Below are 14012 nucleotides of genomic sequence, written 5' to 3'. Positions count from 1 at the left end.
CTAAACATAGGTAGCCAGTCAGACATTGTAATCTGACCACTGCCTGTCTCTTGACCTCCTCTTTGACCACACTCTCCTTTTAGGCATATTGGCCTTCTTTCGATTCTTTTTTTTTTTCTTTTTAAGATTTATTTATTTTTAGAGAGAGGGAAAAGGAGGGAGGAAAAAAGAGAGAAACACCGACGTGTGATAAATACATTCATCGGTTTCCTCTCGCACACCCCCAACTGGGGACCCGGCTGGCAACCCAGGCATGTGCTGTGAGTCGGAATTGAACCAGCAACCTTTCAGGTCACAGGCCAGCACTCAGTCCACTGAGCCACACCAGCCGGGGTGGCCGTCTTTCGATACCTGATATGCACTGTGCTTCTTCACTCCACATGGCCTTCACTTTTTTCTTCTGTCTGAAATGTTTTTGCTATGTTCTCTCTACTCCATCACGCCCTAAGAACTAATTAATGTCTGCTCATCTTTCAGGATCAGCCAGATCTTTCCTAAAGAGAGCTTTCCTGAACCCCAGCTGAGTCATCTTCATTTTTTATACATTTACAACACTGCATACCTTTCCTTTCATATTTGTGTAATCATTTGATTAATGTCTGTATTCACTTCTAGACTATAAACTCCTAAAGACAAGCACCTTGTCAATATTTGTTTGTCTTTCTGTAGACAAGAACAGTGCAGTGTCAAAAAAAAACAGATACTCAGTTTGATAATGTGTAGAAAGCTGTTAGTTCAGTGACTGGTGCATATTAATGCTAAATATGACAAATAAATGAGAGCCTCATCTATACCCAGATACATAAACACATACTTTTCAAGTTCAAGCTGGACATTTTATCTTTGTGCCAGCAATTAATGCAGTGTCTAATTCTTTTTATATATTCTTATTTATTTGTAGAAAAATATGCACATATCTGTTTTATTTTCTGTTAAATTATATTATGTGCTTTGTTCTGTGAGGTTTTTTCCAATATCACACCTTAATCTTTTTAGCAACCACATGATATTGCTAGTGTAATATGCCACACTTTAATTATTATCTTTTCACTGTTGATAGGCAATTTGGGTTTTTAAAAAATACTTTATTTATTTTTAGAGAGGGGAAGGGAGGGAGAAAGAGAGGGAGAAAAACATCAATGTATGGTTGCCTCTCACATGCCCCCTACTGGAGACCTGGCCTGCAACCCAGGCATGTGCCCTAGATTGGGAATCAAAGCGGTGACCGTTTGGTTCACAGGTCAGTGCTCAGTCCACGGAGCCATGCCGGCCAGAACACAATTAGTTATTTTGATGTTGGTTTGTTTTATTTTAATTGTCACCAAGAGTGTTGCAGTGAACAGCTCTTACGTTTTTTGTATACACAGTTAGAACTTAGCACAGGTTCTTAGAAGAGGAATTGTTGCATCAATGGTTACGAGCTTTTAAAACAATAAATACTATGGGAGAGAGGGGTAGGTCAGAGTGGAAGAGGGTATAGGGAGGATAAATGGAAATGGAAAAATAAATAAATGAAAAAAGTAAATAATTTAATAAACACTGCAAAATTGTCTTCAAAGAGGCTTTACCAGCTGACCATGAATAGCATACGAAAACCATTTTCCTATGTCCTCACCAACATTAGAAAGCAAATTGTCTTTAATTTTGCCAACCATAAGGACAAACTAATCTTGTTTACTTTGCATTTTTCTGATTACTAGTAAAGTCATGCACCATTTCTAATGTTACAGCCCATTTATATATCAACTGTGTGAATTGTTCATTTCTGTTCTTTGATCATTTTTCTAGTGGACTCTATTTCTCTTAATTTATAAATCTGGCTGTATAATTCTTTGTTATATCTGTTACTAATTTTGCTCTTACTCTATTGTTTATCTTTTTTACTTACGGTGTCTTGCATTGTATATAAATGTATATATATGTTTTAACTTTTATACAGCTAAATACCTGTCACTTTCTTGTGTGGCTTCTGGGTTATATGTCTGTCTTAGAATAGTCTACTGTACTCAAAGATTATAAAAATATTCTTTATTTTCTTCTTTTTTTGTAGTTTTGTGTTTTTGTTTTAGTTCTCTAATCCATCTGGAACTTATTTTTGTGTATTACATGAAAAGAGTATATAAAGTTTTTTTCCCCTAATAATTTTTCACAGCATTTATTGAATAGTCCATCCTTCCCCTATTGCTTCAAAATGCTACGTTTATTAAAAATTAAATTCCTCCCTGGCTGGTGTGGTTCAGTGGATTGAGTGCTGGCCTGTGAACTGAAAGGTCACCGCTTCAATTCCCAGTCAGGGCACATGCCTGGGTTGTGGGCCAGGTTCCCAGGTAGGGGCATGCAAGAGGCAATTGATTGATGTATCTCTTGCACATCGATGTTTCTCTCCCTCTCTTTCTCTCTCCCATCCCCTTTCTCTAAAAATAAATAAATAAAATCTTTTTAAAAAAATTAAATTCCCCCACTGGCTGGTGTGGCTCTTGGTTGGAGCATCCCCTGTAAACCAAAAAGTCATGGGCTAGATTCCCAGTCAGGGCACGTGCTCTGAAACAAGTTCGTATTCAGTAAATCTGCTGTTGTAAACCCCACATTAACAAACCAAAGGAGAAAGAAAATCACTCCTCCCAAAATACATTTTAAGAAATTGATAAAATTCAACACCTATTTATGACAGAATATTGGGAACCTTCCTTAAACTGAAAAAGCGAATGCACCATAAACTTATGGCAAATGTTCTGAATGGCTGTTCGTCTTCAACGTTGCTCTGGAGGTCTAACTAATGATTGATAACTAAAAACTAAAATAAGAGGTACAAATATTGGGAAGAAAAATTACCATTTGCAGATATATACTTACCTAAAAATTCTGAGTGGATTGGCATAAAAATGATGAAATAATGTGAAAGTGAAGTTAGGTGACTAATTATAAGATGATAAAAAAGTTCTTGGCTTTTGTGTTTATATCACCAATCATCAGTTAAAGAATGTAATTGGGGGGACAGGGTCTTATTTACAGTAAAAACAAAAATCTTAACAACAAGTAAAAATAAATCTAAGAGGAAATGTGTAAGACCTATATAAAGAAAACGACAAAGCTTTACTTAAGGGCACAAAAGAAACCCTAAAAAAGTGGCAAGACATAATGCCTACTGAGATGAGGAAATTCAGTGTTTTGTAAAGATGTCAAGTCTCCTTAAATGAATCTATAAATCCAACACAATCCCAATCAAAAGCCGAACATTTTTTATGGAACTTAACATCTAATTCTAAAGTTCACAAGAGAATAATGTCTATAAAAGAGCCAAGATACTTTTGAAAATCATGAAAAGGAATAATGACTGTGTGTGTGTGGTGGTTCCTCAAAAAATTAATAATGGGAGAACACATTTGCCGATATATCTGATAAGGGGTTAATATCCAAAATTTATAAATAACTTACAAAACTCACACACACAAAAAAACCCAATTAAAAAATGGGCAAAGAACCTGAATAGACACTTCATACAAGATGTACTGATGGCCAATAGACATATGAAAAGATGCTCAATGTCACTGATCATCAGAGAAATGCAAATTAAAAGCACAATAAGATATCACCTCACATCTGTCAGAATGGCTATCATTAATAAATCAATAAACAGCAAGTGCTGCGAGGATGTGGAGAAGGAAAACCTTTTTGCACCGCTGGTAGAAATGCAGACTGGGGCAGCCACCGTGGAAAGTAGTATGGAGATATCTCAAAAAATTAAAAATGGATCTGCCTTTGACCCAGCTCTTCTACTTCTGGGAATATATCCAAAGGAATGGAAAACACTATTCAAAAGCACATAAGCACCCCTAAGTACATTGAGGCACTATTTACAATCACCAAGCTAGGAAGCAGCCCAAGTGTCCATCAGTAGATGAGTGGATAAAACAACTATGGGACATTTACACAATGGAATACTACTTGGCCACTCCCACTTCCGGGTTTACAGAATAATTGAAAATGGGACTTGAACAGATGTTTGTACACCAATGTTCGTAGCAGTATTATTCACAAATGCCTAAAGTGGAAACAACCCAAATGTCCACTGACAGATGAATGGTGAACAAAATGTGGTGTATAAATACAATAGAATATTATTCAGCCATAAGAAGGAATGAAATTCTGGTACATGCTACAATGTGGGTGAACCTTGAAAACATTATGCTAAATGATATAAGCCAGACATAAAAGGATGATTCCACTTATATGAAGTACCAAGAATAGACAAATTCACAGAAACAGAAAGTAGAATAGAGGTTTCCAGGGGCGGGGGAGAGCGAAGAATGGGGAGTTATCGTTAATGTGTCTATACTAGTTTGGGATGGTAAAATTGTTCTGGAAGTGGATAGTGGTGATGATTGTACAATATTGTGTATGTACTTAATGTCACTGAACTGTATACTTAAAAATGGTTAAAATGATAAATTTATATTTTACCACAGTAAAAAAATTAATTAGAAAAATTGTTCTACGTAACTTCCTCAAAGAAAAGAATGAATTATTGTAGTTCAGGTCTTAATTACACTGACCAACAATTACAAAACTTTGAGTTTATCATTATTTTGTATTAAGATTAAAGAATATCCATTGCTGGGCAAGAAGAGTCTTGATATTATTACCGTTCACACAAAACCATTTTGTTTGAATAGGATTTTTCAAGTTAACCTAATTTAAAACAACAGAAAAACAAATAAAACAAAGAACAGGTTCTATGGTACACCAGATGTGCATGGGGCATTGTCCTCATGTATTCTGGACTAGAATTAATTTAGAACAGGCAAGCACACCTTTTGAGCTAAATAAAATATTTGCTAATTTTTATATATGTCACTTATTTTGAGATTTTTTTCTATATTGTATTTAAATATTAAATATTTGATATACATAGCAAAGATAAATAATGTTTTGTGAACGTCTAATATATGCATACACAGATGCATCATACTTAATTACAGTATAAAAGGTACTTCTTATTAAGGATCTTTGTAAACAAAAATTTGAAAAACATTTTCTATTCATTCTGCAGTTTTGGTTTTGATTTCTTCTTTGACCCAAGAGTTTAAGATAATTTTTAGCTCCCATTTTATTCATAGTCTATTTGCTTCATTGCATTGTAGTCAAAGAGTATTGTCTAGGGTATTCTATATCAGTTTTCCTTATTGGAAAAAAGGTATGTTTTCTATTGCCAGTGTGCATGTATATTTGTGTATTATATGTTAAATCAACTTTATTAATTTTACTATATAGAGCATTTGCATGTTTCTCACATTGATGTTTCTCTTCCTCTCTTCCCCTCTTTCTCTAAAAAAAATCAATAATCATGTCCTTGGGTGAGGATTAAGGGGGAAAAAAATTATCCAAATGTTAAGATTTCACTGCTTTTACTTTATTGTTTGCTTGCCTTCCCTCCCTTTCTCCTTCCTTTCCTCTGGCAGCCATTCAACTCAGGTGTTTTCAACAGGGCTTAAGCTGAGAATATGCCTTGGTGCAAAGACTCTGTATTATGTCATTCTCCACACCCAAGCTTCTATGTAATGTATTATTCAAGGGATGGTTCATTGACCAGGAATTCTGAGATAAAGAATAAAAAAATTAGCCCTGGCTGGTGTGGCTCAGTGTATTGAGCACCAGCCTGAGAACTGAAAGTTTGCCAGTTCAATTCCCAGTCAAGGCACATGCCTGGCGTGAGGGCCAGGTCACCGGTTAGGGGCGTGCGAGAGGCAGCTGATGGATATTTCTCTCACACATCGATGTATTTCTCCTTTTCTTTCTCCCTCCCTTCCCCTCTTTCTGAAAATTAATAAATAAAATCTTTTTAAAAAAGGAATAAAAAATTAGCGCTCCATCCTCTAAATAGAAATTCCAGTCCCTGCGTTTCCGAACCACAAGATCCCCACCTCCTGCCACTCCCACCATTTTACATAATAGAACCTCATGTGTCCCAATGTTGTGCAGACCATTGGTTTCTAGTGCAATGGTTAAGAGCTTTCCTTAAAATAACATTTATGCTTTTTTTTTATTTGTTTCTTTCTCCCTAAAGACCTGAAGATGAGATGGTTTTAAAAAAGCTTTCTAGCGCTTACCTTGTGGGAAAGGACCCCGATGCCCCCCTTTTTTACAGAGGAGAAGGGAACAAAAAATTTCAGAAGAAGGATTATATGGGAGCCACGTTGCTATATTCTAAGGTAGGACACTCCCAGCTCTGCTGGAGGGGCTATTTTAACAATTTAACAAAGCATCTTTCTTCAAAAGAGAGAGCCTTAAGGCTGAATCGTGTAGCCAGTGGTAGCTTTGTAATTTGTGAATTGGATTTGAAAAAGAAAACTGGGAAAAATTCCACTGTAGGTTATATTCTGAAACAAAGGGTAATTTGTGTTATATGTCCTGAACTTCATCAAGAACTTCTATTCCCATATTCTTTCAGACACGTTGTAGTAATAGTATCGGATCCCTTAGCCTGCTTTGTTCGTGTCTGTCAGCTTTCATTGAGTTGTGTGCCATTTTTGTCTAAATGACTGATGAGGTATTAGTTTGATAGTCCCAATTTAGAGAGCAGGTAGATTTCTGGTTAGTCACAGTATTAGCTACAATCAGTATGACTTAGATGGAGTTAGAAATAAGCTTAATGCACAGCCCAGCTGAACTACATTTTGAAGGTTGTCAACAACTATTTAAAATTACCTAACCATCAATGATCTAGATTTTGAGAAGGAATACTGGCTTTTATCAGCCTATTGCTCTTGTCCTGCTTCCATAGTAAGAAGTGGAACAAGATCCCCGAGACTCTTCCTTCTATAACCTTTGAAAGATAAATATAGATTTAAAGCAAGATGTAGCACTCCTTTGCACCAGGTTGATGAGCTTGTATATTAAAAGGATGAGTGTAGCCCTGGCTGGTGTGGCTCAGTGGGTTGAGTGCTGATCTGCAAACTGAAAGGTTGCTGGTTCGATTCCCAGTCAGGGCACATGCCTGGGTTATGGATCCCTCCTCAGAAGGGAGTGTGCAAGAAGCAACCAATCAATCTTTCTCTCACACATCAGTGTTTCTCTCCCTCTCTTTCTCCCTCCTTTACACCCTCTCTAAGAAGTAAATAAAGTCTTTAAAAGAAAAAAAAGAATGAGTGTGAATTTGAAAGTGCACCCCTACTGTGAATCTTTAACATGCCTGTGCTTAAAGTTTGGAATTATTTTTCCAAAAACTATCAGACCTATAATAGCAGATTCTATAAATGATTAAAAAAACCCACTTGTATTTGGCTGAATAATGTATTAGTTATTGCTGAAGAATTAAAATCCATTAGATGTAATGATCCACTGATAAATGGCTTGGTTCTTCTTCAGAGCTAATCTCTTCCACTTTATGAGTGTGTATCATAAATGCAGTCACATAGGAAGTTGTTCAAAAAAAAACAAGTAAAATCAGACAAAAAAATTAAGGTTTGCTCTGCTTGTGGAGGGGGATGAGCCTCCCTGTTGTAACCAAACAAACTTAGGTTGGGCTGCCCACCACAACAAAAGCCAGACTCGCGAGTCAGATGCTGGTGCAAAAGGAAAAAGGTTTTATTCAGGTGCCACGCAACCTGGGAGAATGGTGGACTCCTGTCTCAAAGATCATCTCCCCTTCCTGCTCAAACGCACAGTTATTACAGGGATGGGAGGGGAGGGCTTCGTTTTCTATCCAATTAATCTTGCTAACGTTTGCTGTGCTCACATCCTACGCATTGATATTTCTAGCTTATGGGACACTCGGTGTAAGAGCCTTCCCCACTGCCATCTTGGCCAATGGGAGAGGCTTGCTGGCACTCTGACCGACTGTCTACAATGACCTCCTTCCGAACTCTGGACACTTGTAATCTCAAAAGGGTAAATGGATGAAGGTCTCACCTTCTGTAGTTTCTTCCTGCTGTCTAGTCTTACCTATCCCCGGGTCCAGAGATTCTTACTATCTACTTAAGGAAGAGGGGGTCAGGAATGGAGGGAAGTGTTTATGTGAGGAAGGATTGCTTTCTTCAGAAGGCGGCACACACGGTATTCAGAGGATGGCACTGCTGAACAAGCGTAGCGGGTAGACTGCTTCACATTTCAAGAGACGGTGCAGCAGAGGGCTGCCAAAGGGAGACCCGCCTCAGCCGGTGTGGCTCAGTGGGTTGGGCACCGTCCCGCAAACTGAAAGGTCACTGGTTTGGTTCTGGTTGGGGCACATACCTTGGTTGTGAGCTCCGTCCCTGGTTGGTGTGCGTGCAAAGGGCACCTAGTCAGTGTTTTTCTCATCAATGTTTCTCTACCTCTCTCTCTCTCCCTTCTCCTCTCTAAAATAAGAAATTAAAAAAATGCAAAGTGGTACCTACTGTGCAGACAGACAATCAAGCGTTTCCTGAAGGGTATGCCTGGCAGTGCAGGGGGAATTGTAGTGAAATCCGACTCTGGAGAGACGGAGGGATCCCTGTGATCTAACCCTTAGCAGGGCTTTGGGTGGCACACCCAACAGCAGGATAAATTTGCCAAGGAAGCTACTCTCTGGGAAATGCAGAATAAAATAAAAAGTAACATTGACACTTAGCTTTGGGAGGCGCTGTCCCTTTCCAAAGTAGGAATTGTAAACCCTCAGGAGCTCAGGTCCAGCCTTCCCTTGCAGCATCGATGGCAGCGGCAAGCTCTGAGTCCCCCTCGGGCAGTGCCCGCCTCATCCGTGTACGGTGGATGAAAGGCCTGATTCCCGTGAGGTTTGGGGAAGAGTGTGTTGTCAGCAGGATGTCATAAGGACCAGTCCGTTACTCGGCTAAATGCTCTTCAGGACCTTGCGTCTTCCAGCTCTTTAGTAAGACTCGGTCTCCTGGCTGGAACAGGTACAAGGGCTCATCAGATGGGTAGATAGACCTGCAAACTTGAGCAAAATTGTTAGCATTTGCCCTCGATGTTGTACAAATTGTTTGATTTTTGATTCATGTTCTAAATCTAAAGCGGGTGTTCCTAAAGCAGAAACTTGGAAGGGTCTCTCATAAACTATTTTTAAATGGTTTAATTTAAGCCTGCTTTGGGACGCTACTCTAATCTGGAGCAAGGCAGTAGGGAGTGCCAGGTCCCATTTCAAGTGTGTTTTCTGGCATATTTTTGCCAGAATCTTTTTTATTGTGTGGCTCATTTTTTTTCATTTATGGCCATAAGATCCTATAGAAATCAATATTTATGAGAGTGAGGTTTTTTGACTAGCAAATGGGGGTGTTATAAGGAAACTGGCATGGCTGAATTAATGCTGATTTTAAGAATTTCTGCAATACTGGTTACATTCCCTCTGAAGTTTGTTTCTTCTGTAGCATCCACACCCATTCTTTGTAGGTTAATATTTATGGGTTGGATGCTAACCTCCGTACTGGGGTTCCGTCAGCCCAAATGGCTTGAAGATTAACCCGCTCATAGATCTCAGGTGGGAAGAGTTCACTACCAGGTTCTTCCTAGCAAGTCAGGAGCACCTGGAGCTGGAGAGCATGTTCAAGCAGGACTTCCACACGTAGTTGCTGCTTCTCAGAGGAAAAAGTAATTTGTGCATGCAGTTTACAAAGTAAATCTCAGTCCAACAATGGAATGGGGCAGTCTGGCATGTAGAGAAAACTGTATGTAAGTTTTTGACACCCGAGCTGGCATTCTAGATGTGGAAGGAACACCTGTTTTTGTGATTGTCTGGTCACTCCAGTAACCATCACTGCAGCTGACCCTTTCTTAGTTTTGTATTTAGCGCTGAATATTAACTCCTCTATCTATGAGGAAGTCAACTAGCTCATTCCCCACTGTCAGTTGTACCTGGGGCTCCTGTGGGGAAATAGTAATAGGTCAGGAGATGTCTATGGGATTCCCTGGGCCTCCTCATTCATCATCAGATTTGTCATTCTAACATTTCTTGACAAGGATTCCTATTCTTTTTATTTTTCTCTTTGAGTTCTGGGTAGTCCTTTCTCCCAAAACTCAAGCCCTTCAAATACGCACCTTCTGTAATATTCTGGGAAGGCTAGGTCCCTGCCATTTGGGTCCCAGTTGTGCTCTGTCAAGGGAATTGCCCCAGCTGGGTCTCTTGATGGAGGTGATGAGCGTCTGCATAAGCCTTATTTATCACTAGTCACCTTTCAACTCTTGTTAGCAGGATGTTAAGGAGAGCTGGTACGTCTGCTCAGTTTGGATGGTGAATGGCAAAATTGGAGGTGGTAAGATCTGCCATTTTCTAAGAATCCTTCCTATATATGGGATGGAATTCTTCCAGTTTAGTAAATCTAAAGTGAAAATGGCATATGGGCCCAATAGTAGCCAGTGGTCTGGTCCACCTGTAGGGTATTGCCTCAAAGTGATAGGGAGGCTCCCTGGCCAAATTGGGTGCCCTGCTAGGTCTCCTAGGGGGAGATCATTCTTTCCTCATAAAGGGGTGGGGCTACCTCCCCCCAGCGCTCTATTTCAGGGGTATCTAGCAGCAGGGGAATATTTCCTGCTGCTAATCCTGCATTCCCTGGGTTCAGGGCATTAAAGAGGCTCATCTCCTCCTTTTCCTTTTCTTCCTGTGTCTTACTATCAGGCAGGGGTTTTGAAGCCAGTTCCCTTCTGTGTCTCATTAGTTTGTTTTCCTTTCTTTGTCGAATCCTTATAGAGACATAAGTGCCTGGACATAAGGGATTTTGTCCCATTTCTTTGACCATCAGCAAAACAATTACAATTGTATGACTGTGTACTAATTTAGGGAACCATTAAGAGGACATTTTTCCCCATAGTCTAAAGCAGCAGTCCCCAACCTTTTTGGCACAGGGACCAGTTTTGTAGAAAACAATTTTTCCACCAACTGTGATTGGGTGGGGAAGGGGGAGAAAAGTGGAGCTCAAGTGGTAATTAGAGCGGCATTTATGGACAGGGAGGAGGGAGGCTGGGGATGCCTGGTCTAGAGTATACGTAGACCAAGCAGTATTACAATGCAAAACTTATTCCTTCTTAGCCATTGGATCATAGCTGTACATGGACCAATCTGTTACAATTTAGCCCAGTGGGCTACCTGTAGGAGTTGAAACAACAACTCTTGATGGCACAAAAGTATAAACCTAAAACCATAACTGTAACAAGAGCCCAAAGTGGGAACATATAAACAAAATTTGGATCCATAATTTCATTATTCCAAATGAGTGCTCACAAGCAAGTCTTAGTGTCTCATCTCTTGCCAACCAATATGGCAAGAGGTCCTAAAAGGACCCAAGTAACACAAAGCCCAAGTAGCAAGGATAGCCTGCCAACTGGTACCTCAAGTGGTCCTAACTAGGCCCAAGTGCCACAAAGCCCAAGGGACACAAAGCCAGAGTGGCACAAATCTCAAGTGGTACACAGCCCAAGTGGCAGGGATAGAGGACACCCGGTGTGCATGCCAGTTCGACTTAACACAGTTTTGGAGCCTGTCTGATCCCCCAAAACCTGTTTCCTTTCACCAGAGAAGTGTTTGAAACAGCTGATGCCTTGAGAAGGCGGGCAGGGAAATTCCCACAGACCTGCTTTTCCATGGTTGGCCTGCTACAGGCAGCAGTACCCCAGCCTGGGCCCTCTGGGACTTACCAAGGTCCATGCTCTCCCACCAGAGTCACCAAAAGCTGTAACTGAGCACATGGAGGTTTGGCTGCCTGCCGCAATAAAAGCCAAACTCGTGAGGCCGGTGCTGGTACAAAGGAGAAGAGGTTTTATTCAGGTGCCGTATGACCTGAAAGAATGGTGGACTCCTGTCTCAAAGACCATCTCCCCTTCCTTTAAGCCCACAGTTCTTAAAAGGATAGGGAGGGGAGGACTTCTTTTTCTATCCAATTATCTTGCTATCTTTTGGTGCACTTAGGAGCCCTATCCATTCATCTTTCTAGCTTTTGTCACGTTCAGTGTAAGAACGTCCCCTGTCGCCATCTTGGCCAATGGGAGGAGCTCCCGGGCACACCAACTGACTGTCCAGCAGGGGTGTCCAAGCTTTTGGCGTCTCTGGGCCACACATTAAATACACAAACAGTAATGAAAACTGATAAGCAAAAAAAGGTTTTAAGTAAATTTACAATTTTGTGTTGGGCTGCATTCATAGCCATCCTGGGCCACGTGGGGCCTGTAGACCACAGGTGAGACACACCTGGTCCAGTAATACTATTTGATGGAGCTAATATTTTGATGATTGTGGTACTTTGCAAATTGTATAAAGCAGTTTTCTTTCTTTTTTATAATAATATTTGTTTTTGTCCAATTGCAAATACAATATATGTTTACTTGGAAAATATAGAGAAGCATAAAGAATAAAAAAAGTCCCATAGCCAATGATAGGCACTGTTAACATTTTTACTTATACCATTCAGCCACTTTTTCCTCTGAAAATATGTTTTTCTTTTACAAAATTGAGATAATGCTGTACTTACTGTTTTGTAACCTGCTTTCTTCCCTCAACAATTTATTGTGACCCTTTTCTCGTGTTATTAAATTTTCCACTAGAACATGATTTTTTACGGCTGGCTTAGTGTTCCATTACAGAGCACTGTACTTGATTTAACATCTAATGTTGGCAGATTTTTTTTTGTATCATAAAGCTGCAAGGAACATCTTTCTATGTAAATATTTGTACACATCTGCTTATTTCCTTAGGATTAAATTTTTAGAAGAGCAATTTCTGGGCCTATTGAATGTATGTTTTTAAGGCCTTTGGTACATGATGCTGAATTGTTTTTCAGGAAAAAACTGGTAACCTCCCTTCTAGCAGAGTATGGGAATGTTCCTATCTCTATAGCCTAAGCAATACTGGTTATTATAGTATTGTTATTTTTATTTTATCTATTTATTTTGAATAGGAAGTGTGTTTATATAGTTAGCATTCAAAAATTACAAGATTATACAGTGTATTCTACTTCCTCTGTCCCCTAGCCACTTTGTTTCCCATACCCAGAAGATACACGATTAAACGTGTCTTTCTTGAGATACTTTGGCATCTATAAATAAATACAAGTAACCTCCCATTCCCTCACACACTTTTTACATAAATAATATTCTATATACACTCTTTAGTACTGCACTTTTTCCACTTAATATCTTTTTTTTTAAATATTGTATTTATTTATAGACAGAGGGGAAGGGAGGGAGAAAGAGAGGGAGAGGAACATCAATGATTGGTTGCCTCTTGTGCGCCCCTTACTGGGGACCTGGCCTGCAACCCAGGCATGTGCCCTGACTGGGAATCGAACCGTGACTCTTTGATTCGCAGGCCGGCACTCAATCCACTGAGCCATACCAGCCAGGGCTTCACTTAATGTCTTAATGTTATTTTTACATTTAATTATTGTCTTATAGATGAACATTTGTTGTGTCCTATCTTTTGCTATTTCAAACAATGCTGTGAAGAGGAACTTTACATGTATGTTATTTTGCACATATATGTAATATAAATGATTATATCTGTAGAATAAATTCCTAGAAGAGAAATTGCTGGGTCAATGGAAATATATGTATGTATGTGTGTGTGTGTGTGTGTCTGTGTGTATAAATATACATATTTTTTTATATATCTCTCTAAATATATATATATCTCTCTCTAAATTGCCGCAATATTCCTAAGACCAATTTACCCTCCCACTAGCAACATAAGAGAATTATTCCATTATCCCCCTCCTTTGCCACCTCAGTGTGCTATCAATTTTATTTTTCTTTGCCAAACTGATAGGTAAAAAATGAGTCTCAGTAAATTTTTTTTTCAGTAGTTTTAATTTGTATTTTGCTGATTATGAATGAGGTTGAGCATTTTTTTCATATGTTTAAGAACGATTTATATTTCCCATTACAACTATTCATATCATTTGCTTATTTTCCAATTGAATTATTGGTTGCCATCTTATTGATCTGTAAGAATTGTTCATAAAGTAAAGAAATGAACCCTTTCCTTGTGATATGAGTTGCAGATATTTTTTCAGTTCAGTGTTTGTCTTTTGATATTGCTTTTATTGGTTTTTGCTGTA

General features: G+C 39.1%; 1 protein-coding gene across 1 annotated transcript in view; it reads left to right on the top strand.

Moving 5' to 3' along the window:
- The window catches only part of SMYD4 (SET and MYND domain containing 4), a 35137-nt gene that overhangs the window by 3050 nt on the left and 18075 nt on the right, over positions 1 to 14012 (top strand). The window contains exon 3 of the mRNA XM_054573319.1: positions 6065 to 6209. Within this exon, the coding sequence (XP_054429294.1) occupies positions 6065 to 6209 (145 nt within the window). The remainder of the gene's footprint in view (positions 1 to 6064; positions 6210 to 14012) is intronic.

This window comes from Pteronotus mesoamericanus, unplaced genomic scaffold (genome assembly GCF_021234165.1).
Source record: "Pteronotus mesoamericanus isolate MK-2021 breed Mesoamerican mustached bat unplaced genomic scaffold, CSHL_Meso_final contig_246, whole genome shotgun sequence".
Taxonomy (NCBI): domain Eukaryota; kingdom Metazoa; phylum Chordata; class Mammalia; order Chiroptera; family Mormoopidae; genus Pteronotus; species Pteronotus mesoamericanus.
The sequence above is the reverse complement of the archived record's forward strand: the minus strand, read 5'-3'. Positions and strand labels throughout refer to the sequence as shown.